General features: G+C 42.6%; 1 protein-coding gene across 8 annotated transcripts in view; it reads right to left on the bottom strand.

Moving 5' to 3' along the window:
- The window catches only part of RANBP3 (RAN binding protein 3), a 174,231-nt gene that overhangs the window by 88,626 nt on the left and 66,754 nt on the right, over positions 1-18,851 (bottom strand). For all 8 annotated transcript variants that reach the window (XM_084614216.1, XM_084614215.1, XM_084614221.1 and 5 more), the window contains 3 exons: positions 12,819-12,855; positions 12,627-12,713; positions 3,560-3,631 (listed from right to left, as the gene is read on the bottom strand). In XM_084614216.1, the coding sequence (XP_084470342.1) occupies positions 3,560-3,631; positions 12,627-12,713; positions 12,819-12,855 (196 nt within the window). The remainder of the gene's footprint in view (positions 1-3,559; positions 3,632-12,626; positions 12,714-12,818; positions 12,856-18,851) is intronic.

The raw sequence follows: 18,851 nt of genomic DNA, 5'->3' as shown, positions 1-18,851 counted from the left end.
TTGTCGCGGTCATGCATGTGTTAGTACACCCGTAACCAGTCAGGGCACTAATACCATGCTTCGGCAACAATAAACCTGGCTGAGTGCCTTCACCACTGAACCGAGCCTGTGGTCGTTCTCTATGAGGAACATCAAGGTCTTCTGAATTAACATGCTGCACTATCTGCTAGAGCAGCTGATATTGGAGCTCCAAGAACAGTAACATTCCACAACACTTAACAGTGGAGATACTACATAGAATCATAGAATATAAGGGACCTCAGCACATGCCCTGTTGGAAGGGACCTCAGCACATGCCCTGTTGGAAGGGACCTCAGCACATGCCCTGCTCCTCCACAATACAAGCAGAGGGTCTCCCATTTTCTATGCTCTCACTCACCAGGGAATAGGCGGTGCTGTACTGTGTTACTGTGAATGGGCTCAAACGAGGCAGAGACTGCTTGGGCTTGAGAACTGAGCCTAGGTAAGAGCAGAAGGTAGGTGGGACCCTCTTATGTTCCAGTTGCGGTTTCTTCGCGAAGACAATGCTGCAGGAGTGAAGCCTTGTTCCAGGCAATATCTATGGCCAAACATCAGAACTGGGTGACAAAAGGACCTGACTCCAGTGTTTGCCAAAGCTTTCATACAGCAGACTCTGCCATGCAGGCTTTGTGAGCGTCATTGAAAAATAGTAGCAAACGCTTGTACAGATAAGTCCCAATTGGTCAACATTGAGTGATCCTGTTCTAGAAGGGGAGAGACCTATGCTAGAGCCATTCCAGTACGCAGGCTCAGTACTAGACCCAATTTACTTGATTGGGACGTACTCCTCGGGCTGAAGCCTAAAACGAAGTCTGCACTAGGTAAGGAACCCATGAAACTTATCATAGGCATCATTATATATTTCCAGCAGAGGGACTCTGCGGCTGGTCAACCAAGCTGGCATCATAAGGGCAGACAAGCGGGTATGCACAGCCGCTCCAAGTGCTGTAGCTTGCTCCTGCAAGGAGCGATTTCTCATCTGTAGCTGTAGCGCTTGGTCCCTCAGTTTCTGGTTTTCATCCTATAGAGAAGTGCAATCTGCTCCTGCAGACTCACAGGCCCTTGGGGCAACAGTGGGGCAAGTGCCTCGGAGGTGTCCATACTTAGTCCAAGGGTTCAGCAGCGAGTCCTGGAGGAGACCAAGAGGATTTGAGCAAGCTGTTAGAGTCTCTGACAGAACAGTCAGACCTAATGGTCAGAACAAGGGGTGGAGTCAGGGCTGCAACTGGGAGTCATGCCGAAGATCAAAGCCAGAGTCTGAGTCCAAAGTCAAACCAAGGGTCAAATTTAGAGCCATGTCAAGAATTAAGTCAGAATTGGAGTCAGAAGTCACACCTAGGGTCAAAGGAGGAGTCAGCAGCAGTGGTCAGGGCAAGGAAACAGGAACTAGAAGTTGGGCATGGTAGCAAGAGTGTGGAACTAGACATGATAAAAGGAACAAGGAGCAAAGCAAGATAGCAGGAGCCAGGAACAAGGAGTACGAGCCAAGCAAAGAGGCAGGGAGTTGACCTCTGGGTTCTAGGCAGCATCAGATCTTGTGAGTTGTTGCTCGAACAAGTGGTGGGACAGGAACAGGAAGCTTTATACCCAGTGGTGTCCAATCAGCAGTCATCTGCTAGTCAGTGGGTATAACATTTGGTGGTGGGGCATCAGCTGCAGTTTCATCTGACTGCAGCACAGTGCATAAATCTCCCACTAGACAACTCCACAGGCCTGAGTTCCAGACCCTCAGTGCCTGACAATAGAGATGGCAAGGACCTTTGCTGGTCACCACAAGCAGAATTTGTAATAGATTAACTCAAAGAAGAATCCAGTTCTCCTCAAACAGAGAATTATACAAATGTATGTGTTCTGAGGGGAAGAAATGCAAAATGGGTGTTGGGGGTAAGGCAGCATGGATGTTTATGATGATCAATTTGTTGTGATTTTGCACTTCACCATTCTGCAAACTGTGTATGACAAATGGGAAGGAAAGTACAACAGAAACAGTAGCATAGCAATAAGGCTAACGGGGCAGTGGGTATTATGGAGGTTGTAAAAGTCACCCTAGGCTTTTGAGTTGGGTACCAGTGTTAAGGAGTTTCATTCTGCTCTTTATTATGGTGGAGCTAGTGAGGGTTCCATTGTTAAGATTCAGTTTTGTATTTAAAGCAGGGATTCAACTTCTCTGTTATGAATGAAGAATACACTGATCTTCTCCAATACTTACTGTGAGTACAGAATAAGTTTACTAAGAATTTGTAAGTAAATTTGTTAGTGGATAAATCAAAACTGATTATTTTAAAATGAGTTCTTTAAGAAATTTAGCACCTAAGGCCCTTGTCTCATCTCGAATGGTTCAAGTAACAGAGTAACACTATCTCCTCAAATTTCTTGTATAGTTAAAACTCACTGAAATCTTCTGCATAGGCTAAATTTGAAGAATGTCCTGTAGTGACACCATGAAGGTGGAAGACAAAATCTAATTCAACACAAGTTATATCTAATGTAGGACCATGCCCACTTAAAAAATTATCATAATCTCCTTCCTTAGAAGTTTTTAAGGTCAGGCTTGACAAAGCCCTGGCTGGGATGATTTAATTGGGGATGGGTCCTGCTTTTGAGCAGGGGGTTGGACTAGATGACCTCCTGAGGTCCCTTCCAACCCTGATATTCTATGATTCTATGATAATTTTATGGTTACTGAATGGTGTCACGAAAGGACAGAGTTAAGATTTTACATGTGCTATACCTTAAAATGTTTTCTTACAAGTGTAACATTAACTCTGAATTTATAGGTCTTAGTTTAGGAAAAAATACAACCTTTAGTCAAAATTACTAATCTGTAACCACAATTTTAACTCTATCTTAATGTAGTGTTTGTCTGAGAATCTTCATTGGGAGTGATTTCGAATGGTGCTGGACCACAAAGACCGTTTGGGGGCATGTGTACACACTTCTACTCACAGCTGGGGAAGTGCTAAAGATAGCACATGCTGTAAGTTATTGCAAAAGTGGGCAAAGTCCCTTGTTCCAAACAGAGGAAAGAACTGGGGCTGTGGTAACTGTCTGATGCACTGAAAAGAAAGGCGTGAAATTAAAACCATCTTCTAAAGACATTTTAAAAGTTCACATAAGGCTAAATTAGATTCTCTTTTCAGTAATGAAATGTTTGCATGATTTGTGGGTTATGTTATATTTGTAACCGTATACAGCTGACATGACAACAAGCTATTAAGCTAGTAAGGTAACAGATACAAAACCTGAATCATACCACCTTCCATTGTACAAAACAATGACATTCCACTTCACCTGAAGTTCAGATGGATTGCAAAGTGGGAACTGAAAACAAACAGTTTATATCTACAAGCTCCAGAAAACAAACCCTCTATGAATGACTGATAAGAACAATCTGCTTATGAGGGGAGACGAGCTCTAGCAGCTAATTTACATTCTTTCATCTAAGGGCTTAATTTTAAAATGTTAATTAGCCTGCTCTAGATCACAAGCGCAAACCATAACAACTTGCTGAAAAAGGCAAAGAGATTAGGAAGCTCACCTGGTTCTGAGTCAGAATTTCCTGCAGAAGGTTCACAGAAGCTTGATGGCATAAAGACATTGTTCTTTGTTACTGTAGTCAAGAAAAAAGTTACTAAGAAAAAACCACATATACGGACACAAGAAAGTTAGTTTCCCTCATTGTAAAGTCCCTCCCTTCAATATAATAATTGATCAGCTGATACTGAACTCAAATAAGGAATTAAACAAGGGTAACACATAAATAATGCCAATCAACATAAGTTTAATGGAAAACAGATCCTAACAATATTTGTGAGGGTATTACAGATTTGGTTGATAAAGGTAATAGTGTTATGTATATACTTAGACTTCTATAAAGGCATTTGACTTGGTACTGAATGACATTTTGATTAAAAAACTAGAACATAAAACTTAAAGCACACATTAAACAGATTAAGAAACTGGCTTGAGTGGGTGTGTTTCTAGTGGGGTCCTGGAATGATCGGTTCCTGGGTCTAAGCTGTTTAACATTTTTATCAATGACCTGGAAGAAAATATAAAATCATCACTGGTAAAGTTTGCAGATGACACAAAGATTGGGTGAATGGTAAATAATGAAGAGGACAGGTAACTGATACAGAGCAATCTGGATCACTTGGTCTACTGGGCGCAAGCAAACAATATGTGTTTTAATACAGCTAAATGTCAATGTATACACCAAGGAACAAAGAATGTAGACCATACTTACACAATGGGGGCCTCAATCCTGGGAAGCAGTGACTCTGAAAAAGATTTGGGGGTCATGGTAGGTAATCAGCTGAACAGGAGCTCCCAGTCCAACACTGTGGCCAAAACGGCTAATGCAATCCTTGGACGCATAAATGGGAATCTCAAGCAGAAGTAGAGAGGTTGTTTTACCTCTGTATTTGCTCTGGTGCAACTGCTGCTGGAATACTGTGTACAGTTCTGGTGTCCACAATTTAAGAAGGATGTTGATAAATTGGAGAGGGTTCAGAGAAGAGCCATAAGAATGATTAAAGGATTGAAAAACATGCCTTACAGTGATAGACTGCAGGAGCTCAATCTATTTCGCTTAACAAAGAGAAGACTAAGAGGTGACTTAATTCCAATCTATATGTACCTACATGGTGAACAAATATTTGATAATGGGCTCTTCGATCTAACAGAGAAAGGTCTAACACGAGCCAATGGCTGGAAGTAGAAGCTACAAAAATTCAGACTGGAAATAAGGTGTACATTTAACAGTGAGAGTAATTAACCACTGGAACAATTTACCAAGGGTCGTGGTGGATTCTCCATCACTGAATTTTTAAGTCAAGATTGGAGGTTTTTTCTAAAAGATATGCTCTAGTTCAAACAAAAATTACTTAATGGAAGTTCTATGGCCTGTGTTCTGGGAGGTTACAGTTGATTGGTCACAATAGTCACTTCCAGCCTTAAAAGCTATGAATATATCAATGTGAATTTCAAACTGGAAAAGATGTTAAAAGTCAAGCACTCAAAAGTTAGGAAATGCCAAGGCTGGCAACAGAAGAGTAATATCTACTTCTTTAAAGATACCACATACAGGATTTCCTCTGTTGGGTCCCACCTAGACTAGGATTGGAAGGTATGTTTGCTTAATATTCTAACATATTAGAATCAACACTTTTGAAAAGTCTAGTGTAGGAAAGGCAGCGAATACTTTAACACTTGCTAAACTGGTCAAGCTGAAGCTTAGGCTCTCTTTTAGGCTTTAACTCTAACAGGTTAGTATGCAGCGTGCCTTATCTATACTACTTTTCAAATTGTTAGCACATTGTAGCAAACACCCTTTAACGTCACACCTTTTATTCTAGTCTAGACAAAGTCTTGGCAAGTAGGTAGCTCAAGAGATCTCCTACTCATGTCTATGTAAAAAGTGCATACAGCTACACCAATTGCAAGGCAATTGCTAAGATAAAATGTGTGCCCTGTGGAAGCATTAGTATCAGGCTTCTGAAATCTAGGACATCCTTAAAGAAACAAAACCACCAGATGATGGAAGAAAATGAATCTTCTCAAATGAAAAGCAATCACCATTGTATTGATAGTCTGATAAGGAACTCATCCTAGAAACTGAGGCCAAGCTGATGTGGCTTGAAGAGCATACATAAAAGCACACGGTCATCTCCGTGATTGGGGCAGCACAGACTTGACTTTGGCCAAAAGATTCTCTACTCCGGATAGTGCAAGCAATGAGCAGACCCTATGACTAGCAGGAGTCTCCCAGTACCACACATAATGGCTCATACCATGGAGAGATGCAATTAGACATCTATGAAAGGAGAGGTTACTTACTTATACAATAACTGGAGTTCTTAGAGAGATTTTGTCCCTCTGAGTGCTCCACCCCAGATGCGCATGCACCCATGCACCTTCAAACAGAGATTTTTGGTCTGCACCTGCACCCTATACATTTTTATGCTCTGATTTGAGGGCACATAGGGGAGGAAGGAACCAATGCCACTCCAGTTTCTTCTCAAACCACAAAATCCAGCCAGAGGCAAAGACTCTGAAGTAGAGGGGAAGGAAGGCAGGTAGTGGAGCACCCATAGGAACAAACATCTCAAAGAATGGGGGGAGGGATACCTCAGTGGTTTGAGCATTGGCCTGCTAAACCCCGGGTTGTGAGTTCAATCCTTGAGGGGGCCATTTAGGGATCTGGGGCAAAAATTGGGGATTGGTCCTGCTTTGAGCAGGGGGTTGGACTAGATGACCTCCTGAGGTCCCTTCCAACCCTGATATTCTATGATTCTATGAACTCTAATTGCCATAGAAGTAAGTAACTTAGCCTTCTCCTTTGAGCAACTGTTCCTATGGTTGTTGTTGCAATAATTGGGCCTACAAATTTACTCTAATTGTGAGCAAGTGTGAAAAGTGAAAGTCCACAAAATGTCAGAATAACCTAGAACACATGTTGGTGGGAAAAGGTGAAAAATGAAGACAAAGATTAAATTAGTCTAAACAAAAAGGCCTACTACTAAAATTCAAGGACTGTTAAAGTCATGCTTCATGAACAAGCGTGAAACCAGAAATCAATGAACCAAAATTTGGTTGGAAATTAGGCCTAATTTGTTCACAAATTAATGAGAGTTCTCTTTCAGGGTCCTCAAAAAGAAAACCTTGGCGAAGGGTGGGGAGGGAAATCTGGCTACCGTGAGAGTGTTTGAGTGTCAGAAGAAGATGGAAGGAGCTTCCCCACCTTGGCTGCCATTCCCACCATCTCCTGAAACCCAACCTGATCATTGTGCCTCCATAATTCTGATCCTGAGAGATGTCTTAACCAGACATAGACATCTCAGGAGGGGCGGGGGAAGAGGGTGTCAAGTGGAAAGACAGTGGAATCTTGGACAGAGATCTCCAAGTCCCAGAAGGGATCGTACAGTTTCTAGCATGTGCGAGCGTGGGGCAAGTCGCTAGAAGCATCATTCCCAGTAGCTATGTTGTCATCAGAGGGTGAGACGGTACCAGCAGAAGATCCTTCTCGGTACCTCTCAGTAGAGGGCAATCAGGTTCTTCAGATACTTGCAAGTTCTCTTGCACAAGGAATCTAGTCAGCACTGGCAAAGAAGGGCACTGAGTGGCTGGCTGCAATGCAGCTGAAGATACCAGGGATGGTAAGGCCGGGCAATCTGTATGTTCCTTATGCCCATGGCCCATAGAAGTGGGGGCCAGGGTCAGCGATGAAGCTGGCTTCCTCAAGGAGTTTCTGTGTCTGGAAGACCAGCATCAGTGCCAAGCTGGGCTGCTTACTGAGAGATTTCTGGGTGCGTGAAATACTGGACATCTTTTTTGCTGGTATGGAGAGGTCGGCACTGGAGGGGATAGGAGCCTCGATAGTATACGTACCCAGACACTAGGTTTCCTTGCGTCCCAACTTCTGGGGCAACTTCTCCCTCTTCTTAGGCTCTCTACTGGAGGACCTTGGGGGGGTGGGGGGGGGGTTGCTTTGTTTTGTTTTTTTTAAAAGATGTCAGGGTCTCTGAAGCTATCCACAGGTCTCTGCTTATTGAAGCTGGAACCACAGAAGTTGCTGGAGCACCCAGATTGTCTGAGGCCAATGTACTAGGTGTGGGGAGTGAGAAGAGGGTATTCGGGCCCTGAAGCAGTAGCAGGTCTCAAGGAATGTTCCACGAGCAGTAACTTGAGCCTGTCTTCTTTCAGCTTCCTTGATCTGCTCTTAAAGCCAGTGCAGACCTTGCACTCAGATGGAATGGGAGACTCTCCGAGACAGTAGAGGCAGCTGGAATGTTCGTCACTGAGGGGAAAAAGACTTATTAAAGGTCTGGCAGGGTTTGAAGCCTGGAGTTTTGGGCATGCTCCTCTAAAAAAGACAACAAAGAGAGGCCAAGGTCTCGGGGGGAGAAAGGAGGTCCCAACTGCAAAAACAAAATGGGGAAACCACCCAAAAGCACCCAATGTGTGCAGGGAATACATACAATAAAATAGAATAAAAAATAAAGACAAGCAAGCTAGATGAACTCAAAGCTAACAGACACCACAACACTCCATCGCTAGCCACAGACAGTTAGGAAGGAACTAGAGTGATCGCACATGTCCATTCTCCCATATACACTCTTTGATCGCAGCACAGGAACAGACCACCTGAACACTGCTACTAAAAACCTGTGATCAAAAGCGCATGGGTGTGCGCACACAGCTGGAGGGGAGCACCCATAGGGACAACTACTCAAAGAACACATTTTTTGATAACAGTAGTCAACTGTCTTACCAAGAGTTGAAACTTAGCTTAAATTACTTCCCAAGAGACAAAACTAAACTAAATAAAAGCACTCCACATTCAAAAAATGTGTGTCCACACAGGGGGTTATGTTATATCAGCACAGCTACAGTGCTAGAATTATACTGGTATAGTTATACCAGTAAATTTACTCACGTAGACAATGCTTAAGGGAAGTATTTATGAGAGTTTAAATGCACCACCTTATCTTAGCAAGTATTTGGTACCAGGTTGGTCCAATTATGAATTGCCTTTTGTGAGGTTTAAAATCAATAAGAATCAGAAAATCAGAAAATAACTGCCCGTGCAACAAACCCTAAGATCATTAGATAACAGAGGCTCAAAGTGGATTCACAAACCATTGCTATAATCAATAGTTTTTCACCCTACCTCACCAGGGTGTTTCAAGTCTTGGACCCCGTCACCTGGGAGCAGGCTGTTTGACTGGGATGGAATGCAAGACCCCGGCTGAGAGACTCATCTTGGTAAAAGCCAGGTTGAGTCTAAATCCCTATCAGGATTAGCATGGGGCTGCTGGAATATCATATCATATCATATCATATCTGGGCCACCCTGGGACTGCTGGAACATGGAGTCCTCGCAACCTCTGATTCTGTTAGAGAGTTTTTAATGTGAAGAACACTGATGGCAAACACATCAAAGTTGGCTTCCCCAGCCACACAGAGGTAACACAAACACCAAGTCTTCTCTGAATGCTAACAATATTGGTGATCTGGAGAGCCATTCAAATTAACTCCAACTTTGAGGAATTCAGGACACTCCCTATCTTCAAAGCAATAATAAAATACCCATTGAGCCAACAATAAGCAAGTACTCTGGGCCAAGAATCCCCTCTGCTAGAGCTCTCCATCCCAGATATAATCTGTAATTTCTCATGCCTTGTTGGATTTGGAGGTCCAGTCTTGGAGAAGATGTGATACCGGTCAGCACAAGACAGGGAAATCCTAATGTCATTATTCTGATGACTACAATATATATATACAATATTCTGATGACTGTCCTGAGATGAGCAGATCACTGTATCTGCATTCCCCACCAACAATGTCATACACTAAAAGTTTGCTGTCACCTGATCATGTACTCAGAGTACAGGTAAAACTGGTGCTCAATGATGAAAACAATCTGTGTCTGCCAAACCTGCGGTGCTTGGGATCACGTGGGTCTCATCTTGCTGACCCACGTGCGATACAGCTGCATGATTAAAGACCAGCTGGATCTTGCCATACAGAATGATATTCTGACACCTCTCAAAAGATAGATCTGAGTAGTAAATCCTTCCAACGTGAACACACCCAGTCAGTGAAAGCCAACAAATTACTACCCTCCAGCAACAACAATAGCTGACACGGACACCTCCAATTAAGTGCCAGTCACAATGCTGATAAAGCTGATATCCTAGTTTATTCTGGAATATTTTTGGAGAGGGGAGAATTAACTAGCCAAGTGACTAACATTCCCCAAATAATGAAAACATTAAGGACAGTCTCTGCCTTAAAGGGCAACTGCAAGGGCCAGGTTAGAATCACCACCAGATGAATAAGACATCCTACAAAGGCTAAATACCAAAATGTCTCACAGGGCAGAGGTTCTCCCTAATGAAACTGGGGGGCGGGGAGTTGCTGTTACTCCATTTTAGTAGGATTTCAAATAAATGACAAACTCAATGAGGCCTCCAAGCAGTGTCTCTTCATTACTAGCCACACTGGGTGAATCACCTAAGATTGAACGCGTTATAAATTTTACATGTTGCAGGACCGACCAGTGATGACTCCTTGTGAATTGATGCTCCATGTGCCCCAGAGACTATTGTGCCACATGCCAGTGACCATGGGTCTAGTGCCAAGTTCCCGTCCCAAATGCACTTCCATTTAATGAGCACTGTGATGAAGAGCACCAGCAGAGAGGTGCTCAGACAAAGCACAGCAAAAATTAAACCTAATCTTGCCTCCACAGGGGCTCAAATCTGAGTCAGCAGAATAGTTCTTCTGTCCCCCACTCCCACACATACACACTTCCCTCTGAAACATTAGAGACTGTCCACAACTTGAGAGGGGACACTGAATAGGATGGATCGGTGCTTTCAGGTAGGACACTTTCCTCTTAGAAGAATGGCTGGTGTGTTATGCTCAGGGTCATACTGATGGCCAGATTTGGGGTTAGGAAAAAAACTGCCCTCAGTTCAGACTGGCAGGGACCTTGGGGGGTTTCAACTTCCTCTGCAGCACGGGGCATAGTTTACCTGCTAGGATCATCTGGACATCATCACCTGGCCGTTGCAGGGACCTCAGGCATTGGTGGAAACCTTGGTCTCTCCTGTTCTCTTCACTGTTTAATCTGAGTCATGAATATTTTAGACTAACTGAAGTTTTAGGGCTAAGAATACGAGCAACTGGGTGAAATTTAATGGCCTATGATCTAGAGAAGGCCAGACTAGGTTGTCTAATGGTCCCTTCTAGCTTTACATCTATGAAACTAAACAGCTATCACTAAGGCTTTCAGGGAACCTACAACATGATTGTCAAGCATCAGAGGGGTAGCCGTGTTAGTCTGGATCTCTAAAAGGGGCAAAGAGTCCTGTGGCACCTGATAGACTAACAGACGTATTGGAGCATAAGCTTTCGTAGGTGACTACCCAGTTCGTCGGCATCCGACGAAGTGGGTATTCACCCACAAAAGCTTATGCTCCAATACGTCTGTGAGTCTATAAGGTGCCACAGGACTCTTTGCCCCTTTTACAACATGATTGTTAATTATCTGTACTACAGCAGGACCTAGGAACCCCAATCAAGGATCAGAGACACATCATGCAAGTACTGTACAGACAGAAAATAAAGAACTTACAGGCTAGATGTCAGACAGGACACGACAGTGGAGAATACAAACTGGGTGGAATAACAGGAACAACAAATTAGCAAAAAAACTGAAGTCTCAGTTCATCTCTTGCTTAACCAATGCTAGCTGACAGTGATTTTGAAGCACCACAGAAGCAGACACGTTAAGGAGCAACTTGCAGGAAAAATGGGCAGCTTTACCATTTGTGTTGGGGAGAGAGAGAGAGAGAGAGTGTGAGTAAGTGAGTGAGTGTGTGTGTCTCCCCCTCTTCCCCCCCCCCCATGCCATGTATGGGGAACAGTGTAAGAGAGTTGGTAGATGCTGGAGGGAGGAGTAGACACGCAAGTGATGAAGATCACCTTCACCATGCCAGTGATGGCGAAGTCAACAGCTTGATAAGTCAATAGATCTGAAGGAAAGGGTGGGACTAAATGGTGAAGAGTCTCAAAAAGCAAAGATTCTGTTTGAAGCGGTGGAGGAGGTGGAGCCTGTAGAGAGGCACAGAGGGAGGTGATGTATCAGGAAGGTGAACCCAGTAGCAGCATTTTGAATAGACTTGAATAGAATGATGTGGCTGGTTTCATGGCCAGAGAAGAGACTAGTAGTCAAGGCAGATGAAAATGCCTGAACAAGAGCCTTGATGGTCTGGACAGAAAGAAAAGTCTGAATCTTGGAAACTTTAGCTAGGTAGAAGCAGCAAGACTTGGACACTGCTCCGAAGTGTGGATCGAGAGACGGGGGTGAGTCAAAGATGACGCTTCTATTACAGGCCTAAGTGATGGTGTTATCCACAGTGACAGAAATAATGATCCAAGGCCTGGAAACTTGCTTTACAGTGAGAAACTAAAAAAGGTCACTATTTATTTTATCTAAGACTAGTTATGGGGTGGCTTGATAAGTCTATGAACAGTAGAGAAGGTTTCAGTAGATACAGTTTGTACTGTATCTAACAGACAAAGATATAACAGGATCCAATGGTTGGAAGCTTAAGCTAGACAAATTCAGACTAGAAATAAGATGCACTTTCTTTGAATCAAAATTGCATGTCTTTCTAAATGATTCTGTCTAGCTGAACCAGAAGTCATGGGTTTGATGCAGGAATTACTGAGTGAAATTTTATGGTTTGTGTTATGCAAGAGGTCAGACTAGATGATTACAATAATCTTTCCTGGCCTTAATCTATGAGTAAAGAAAGTTGTTTAATATCCCTGCTTTGTCTACTGATTTAAGTCCACATTCCTTACTGTTTTGCTTCAGTTGTGGCAGTGATGTGGATGAGACTTAGGTTCGTGAGTGAAGGCAGAGGCAAAAGCAGCACAATTTAAAGGAAAGAGGATCTGCTCGCCCTCCACCTTACATAGTCTGTCCACAGAATGGAAGATGATGGCAGGACTGGAGAATTAGACAGAAATCAAGGAAGTACATCTTCTCCCTTATTTTCTTGCTGTAAAAGAATTAGAAAACGTTTTACCTGTCTGTGAAGGAGGGAACTGTGTTAAAGATGAAGTTCTTTCACGTTTTACAGGAGGACAGTAACTCCCATCCTCATGGTCAGATTCTGTAGAGATAAAGGATTTAGAGATAAAACAGGCAAAATTCTGATTAGACAGCAACTAGAGATCTAAAATAACTAAAAAAATAACTAAAACACTTCCTTTCTTACCGTCTCCATCTTCTGGACTTGACCCATCTGCTGACCTCTGTAATCACAAGATAAGTTAAGATATTATATCACAGACTGATAGAAAAAATACCCCATTCTCTAGACCATCCCATATGCCTTAATTGTTGGTTTGGAGACTTTCTGCTATCACAGATTGGTATTCAAACTGTAAAAACATTAGAGTAAATTATGTTCAAACATACTGGATAGCAGACAGACTCTCACTTAACAGGATGTAAACAAAAAGCACAAATGCTCAGTAATTAACATTAATGGAGACATACTTTTTTGTCAGGTTTCAGAGTAGCAGCCGTGTTAGTCTGTATCCGCAAAAGGAAAAAGGAGGACTTGTGGCACCTTAGAGACTAACCAATTTATTTGAGCATAAGCTTTCGTGAGCTACAGCTCACTTCATCGGATGCATTCAGTGGAAAATACAGTGGGGAGATTTATATACATAGAGAACATGAAACAATGGGTGTTACCATACACACTGTAATGAGAGTGATCAGGTAAGGTGAGCTACTACCAGCAGGAAAGCGGGCAGGGGGGAAACCTTTTGTAAGGATAATCATGTGCCAGCAATGCCCCTCTGCCATGTACATTGGTCAAACTGGACAGTCTCTACGTAAAAGAATAAATGGACACAAATCAGATGTCAAGAATTATAACATTCATAAACCAGTCGGAGAACACTTCAATCTCTCTGGTCACGCGATTACAGACATGAAAGTTGCGATATTACAATAGAAAAACTTCAAAACCATACGCCAGCGAGAGACTGTTGAATTGGAATTCATTTGCAAATTGGATACAATTAACTTAGGCTTGAATAGAGACTGGGAGTGGCTAAGTTAATTGTATCCAATTTGCAAATGAATTCCAATTCAGCAGTTTCTCGCTGGAGTCTGGTTTTGAAGTTTTTCTGTTGTAATATCGCAACTTTCATGTCTGTAATCGCGTGACCAGAGAGATTGAAGTGTTCTCCGACTGGTTTATGAATGTTATAATTCTTGACATCTGATTTGTGTCCATTTATTCTTTTATGTAGAGACTGTCCAGTTTGACCAATGTACATGGCAGAGGGGCATTGCTGGCACATGATGGCATAGATCACATTGGTGGATGTGCAGGTGAACGAGCCTCTGATAGTGTGGCTGAGAGTGGTTTTGTATGTGTGGAAAGGAGGGAAGGGAGAAAACCTGGATTTGTGCTGGAAATGGCCCACCTTGATTATCATACACATTGTAAGGAGAGGTTTCAGAGTAACAGCCATGTTAGTCTGTATTCGCAAAAAGAAAAGGAGGACTTGTGGCACCTTAGAGACTAACCAATTTATTTGAGCATGAGCTTTCGTGAGCTACATCCGATGAAGAGAGCTGTAGCTCACGAAAGCTCATGCTCAAATAAATTGGTTAGTCTCTAAGGTGCCACAAGTACTCCTTTTCTTATTGTAAGGAGAGTGATCACTTTAGATAAGCTATTACAGGCAGGAGAGTGGGGTGGGGGGAGAGAAAACCTTTTGAAGTGGTAAACACCCATTTTTTCATGGTTTGTATGTATAAGAACATCTTCTGTATTTTCCACAGCATGCATCTGATGAAGTGAGCTGTAGCTCACGAAAGCTTATGCTCAAATAAATTGGTTAGTCTCTAAGGTGCCACAAGTACTCCTTTTCTTTTTATGATTCTAAGCGAAATGAATTGTTTGCATCGGTCTTCACTGCATAAGATGAGGAAGAGTTCCACACCTAAGCCATTCTTTTTAGGTAACAAATCTGAGGAACTGTCCCAGACTGAGGTGTCAATAGAGGAGATTTGGAGAAAAAACCTGAAACAGTAAGTCAGTAGGACCAGGTGGTATGAACTCAAGAATCATAGAATATCAGGGCTGGAAGGAACCTCAGGAGGTCTAATCCAACCCCCTGCTCAAAGCAGGACCAATCCCCAATTAAATCATCCCAACCAGGGCTTTGTCAAGCCTGACCTTAAAAACTTCTAAGAAAGGAGATTCCACCACCTCCCTAGGTAATGCATTCCAGTGTTTCACCACCCTCATACTGAAAACGTTTTTCCTAATATCCAACCTATATCTCCCCCACTGCAGCTTGAGACCATTACTCCTCGTTCTGTCATCTGCTATCACTGAGAATAGTCTAGATCCATCCTCTTTGGAACCCCCTTTCAGGTAGTTGAAAGCAGCTATCAAATCCCCCCTCATTCTTCTCTTCCGCAGACTAAACAATCCCAGTTCCCTCAGTCTCTCCTCGTAAGTCATGGGTTCCAGCCCCCTAATCATTTGTTGCGTTCTGCTGGACTCTTTCCAATTTTTTCACATCCTTCTTGTAGCGTGGGGCCCAAAACTGGACACAGTACAGATTTTTCCAGGGACTGAGGTGAGGCTGACTGGCCTGTAGTTCCCAGGATCCTCCTTCTTCCCTTTTTTAAAGATGGGTACTACATTAGCCTTTTTCCAGTCGTCCGGGACTTCCCCGGATCGCCATGAGTTTTCAAAGACAATTTGAGTTCTGAAGGAACTCAAATATGAAGTTGCAAAACTACTAACTGTGGTATGTAACCTATTGCTTAAATGATCCTGTCTCAGACAACTAGAAGATAGCTAAAGTTACATCAATTTTTTTTAAAAAAAGGCTTGAGAGGCAATCCTGGCAACTACAGGCTAGTGTGCCTAACTTCAGTGCCAGGCAAATTGCTGGAAAGTATAGTAAAGAACAGAATTATCAAGCATATAAATGAACACAGTATGTTGAGGAAGAGTCAACCTGGCTTTTGTACAGGGAAATCATGCCTTGCCAATCTTTAGAATTCATTGAGGGGGTCAAACATGTGGAAAAGGATGATTCAGTGGACACAGTGCACTTAGACTTTCAGAAAGCCTTTGACAAGGTCCCTCACCAAAGGCACTTAAGCAATATAAGCAGTCATGGCATAAGAGGGAAGGTCCTCTTATGGTTCAGTAACTGGTTAAAAGACCAGAAACAAAGTGTCAGTTTTCACAACGGAGAGAGCTAAACAGTGGAATCCCCCAAGGCTGTGTACTAGGACCAAGCGCTGTTCAACATGTCCATAAATAATCTGGAAAAAGGGATAAACAGTGAGATGGCAAAATTTGCAGATGATATAAAATTACTTGACATAGTTACTGCCAAATCTGACTGAAGAGAGTTACATAAAAGGTCTCATTAAACTTGCTAACTAGGCAACCCAATGGCTGATGAAATTCAAAGTAATGCATGCTGGAAAACATAAATGCAAAGTAATAGTTGATAAATTCAAAAGTTGCAGAATGCAAAGTTGATAAATGCAAAGTAATGCATGCTGGAAAACATGATTCCAACTATACATACAAAATGATGGGATCTAAATTAATTGTTTCCACTCAAAAAAGTTCTTGGAGTTATCATGGATAGTTCTCTGAAAACATCTACTCAGTATGCACCAGCACTCACAAAAGCAAACAGAATGTTAGGTTAGAAACCATTAGGAAAGGATAAGACAGAAAATATAATACCACTATATAAATCCATGATATACCCACACCTTGAATACTTCATGCAGTTCTGGTCAGCCCATCTCAAAACATATCTACTAGAACTGAAAAAAGTATAGAGATTGGCAAAAAAAAAAAAAAAAATGATCAAGGGTAAGGAACAGTTTCCATACGAGGAGAGATTAAAAGGACTAGGGCAGTCACAGAATCATAGAATATCAGGGTTGGAAGGGACCTCAGGAGGTCACCTAGTCCAACCCCCTGCTCAAAGCAGGACCAATCCCCAACTAAATCATCTTAGAAAAGAGACTACTTGGGGGGTGGGGGGGGGCGGCATGATAGAGGTCTATAAAATCATGACTGGTGTGTAAAGCGAATAGGGAAGCATTATCTACCCCTTCACATAACACAAGAACCAGGGGTCACCCAATGAAATTAATAGGCAGCAGGTTTATAACAAACATAAGGAAGTACTTCTTTACACAACACACTGTCAAACTGTAGAACACATTACTAGGGGATGTTGTGAGGGTCAAAAGTATAACTGGGTTCAAAAACTATTTTATATAAGTTCATGGAGGACAGGTCCATCAACGATTCTTAGCCAAAATGGCCAGGGATGCAACCCTGTGTTCTATGTGTCCCTAAACTTCTGACTGCCAAAAGCTGGACTGGATATCAGGGGATGTATCACTCAATAATTGCCCGGTTCTGTTCATTCCCTCTGAAGCATCTGGCACCAGCCACTGCCGGAAGACAGGATACTGAGCTAGGTGGACCATTCGTCTGAGCAAGTATAGACATTCTGATGTTCATTCTGGCACAAATAATCAAGAGCAACAAGGGACTTCTAGCATTTTGGACACTGCTGTACAATGTGTGCACTTACGATTGGTTTAGTCAATATGTCCTAATCCAACTCCTAAACAGGATCATAGAATCACAGGGTTAGAAGGGACTGCAAGGGTCATCTAGTCTAACCCCGTGCCAAGATGCAGGATTGGTTGTGTCTAAACCATCCAAGACAGATGACTATCCAGTCTCATCTTGAAAACCTCCAGTGAAGGAGCTTTCACAACCTTCCAAGGCAGGCTGTTCCATTTCCTACTGTTCTTACAGTTAGGAAGTTTTTCCTGAGATTTAATCTAAATCTGCTATGCTGTAGTATAGACCAAAACCTTTGCAGTTAAGGCAAAATAAAAAGCATGCATGCCAAATTTGCTAGTGGCTGCAGATGCTGCCAATATCATTTAAAAAGACAGTGGTTGCAAGCAACAGAAAGAGGAAAATCTCTCATGTGCTAATTTTTTTCCTGCTTAGCATGCCCATTGATATGAATGACTGGGTTTCTCCCCCACACCAGAATCCAGAGATGGTTCAAAGCTGTCATTCAGGGCTCAGACAAGAAAGCACCAACCACCAATAATTCCAGACTGAAAAACTTTCCAAGCTGCAATTTATGTTAGCAAAACTATGTTAAATATCAGCAATTTCCACTAACCCTAACAACTAAGATATAACTTGCAGCGCAACAAAATCATACAAGGGTGAGAAAATAAGATAAGCAAAAGAAAAATTCAACTTGGGTAATTAACTTCAGCCTGCTTAAAAATTTCCTCTACAGTTCTAGCTGGAGGAAGTATGATTCCCTTCTTGTCCCAAACTGTTTAACAGTGCACACCAACACTACTCAGCAATTGCTGTGTTTTAGTGGTGGCTGAAAGAACACTGACGAAGAACTTGCTTAAACATTTTGGAATCCTTTATTATAGGCAGGGCTGGTAGCACTGCTTAAAGTTTCATGACACTTGCCGTTATAAGACGCTGTTTTCAGTTGCCTATAACTTTGCCCAACTATTTGGGCTGAAATTTTCAATGCTGGGTGTCTGCCTCAGGCTGAATTGTTCTGCAAAGTTTCAGCCAAAACGGTTAGCCATTTCCAAGAACAAAGCTAGAGAAAAATACTTTTTTTTGCTGCTAAATTCCTGGTCACCCCCTTTCTTTAGAAAACTCTAGGGACCCCATGCTTTGGAGCAAGGGCTTGAAATTGCTGAGCTGCATATCAGCAATGTGCCTTTTGCCACCCTCTGTAAAAATTCACCCTAATTTTTAAAAAAATCCCAGCTTGCACATGCTCAGTAGAGACTTGCTAGAGCTTGACAGCTAAAATCACCAACGAGTCTGTCCTCACTGAGCATGTCTGAGGGAAGAGCATCTTCGCAAGCAGGCTGGCTAACCTAGTGACGAGGGCTTTAAACTAGGTTCACCGGGGGAAGGAGACCAAAGCCCTGAGGTAAGTGGGAAAGTGGGATACCAGGAGGGAGCAGGAGTGCACAAGAGGGGAGGGCTCCTGCCTCATACTGAGAAAGAGGGACAATCAGCGAGTTATCTCAAGTGCCTATACACAAATGCAAAAAGCCTGGGAAACAAGCAGGGAGAACTGGAAGTCCTGGCACAGTCAAGGAATTATTTATGATGTGATTGGAATAACAGAGACTTGGTGGGATAACTCACATGACTGGA

This window comes from Lepidochelys olivacea, assembly GCF_965140295.1.
Source record: "Lepidochelys olivacea isolate rLepOli2 genome assembly, chromosome: 25".
Lineage (NCBI taxonomy): Eukaryota > Metazoa > Chordata > Testudines > Cheloniidae > Lepidochelys > Lepidochelys olivacea.
This window is presented reverse-complemented; position numbering and strand designations above follow the sequence as displayed.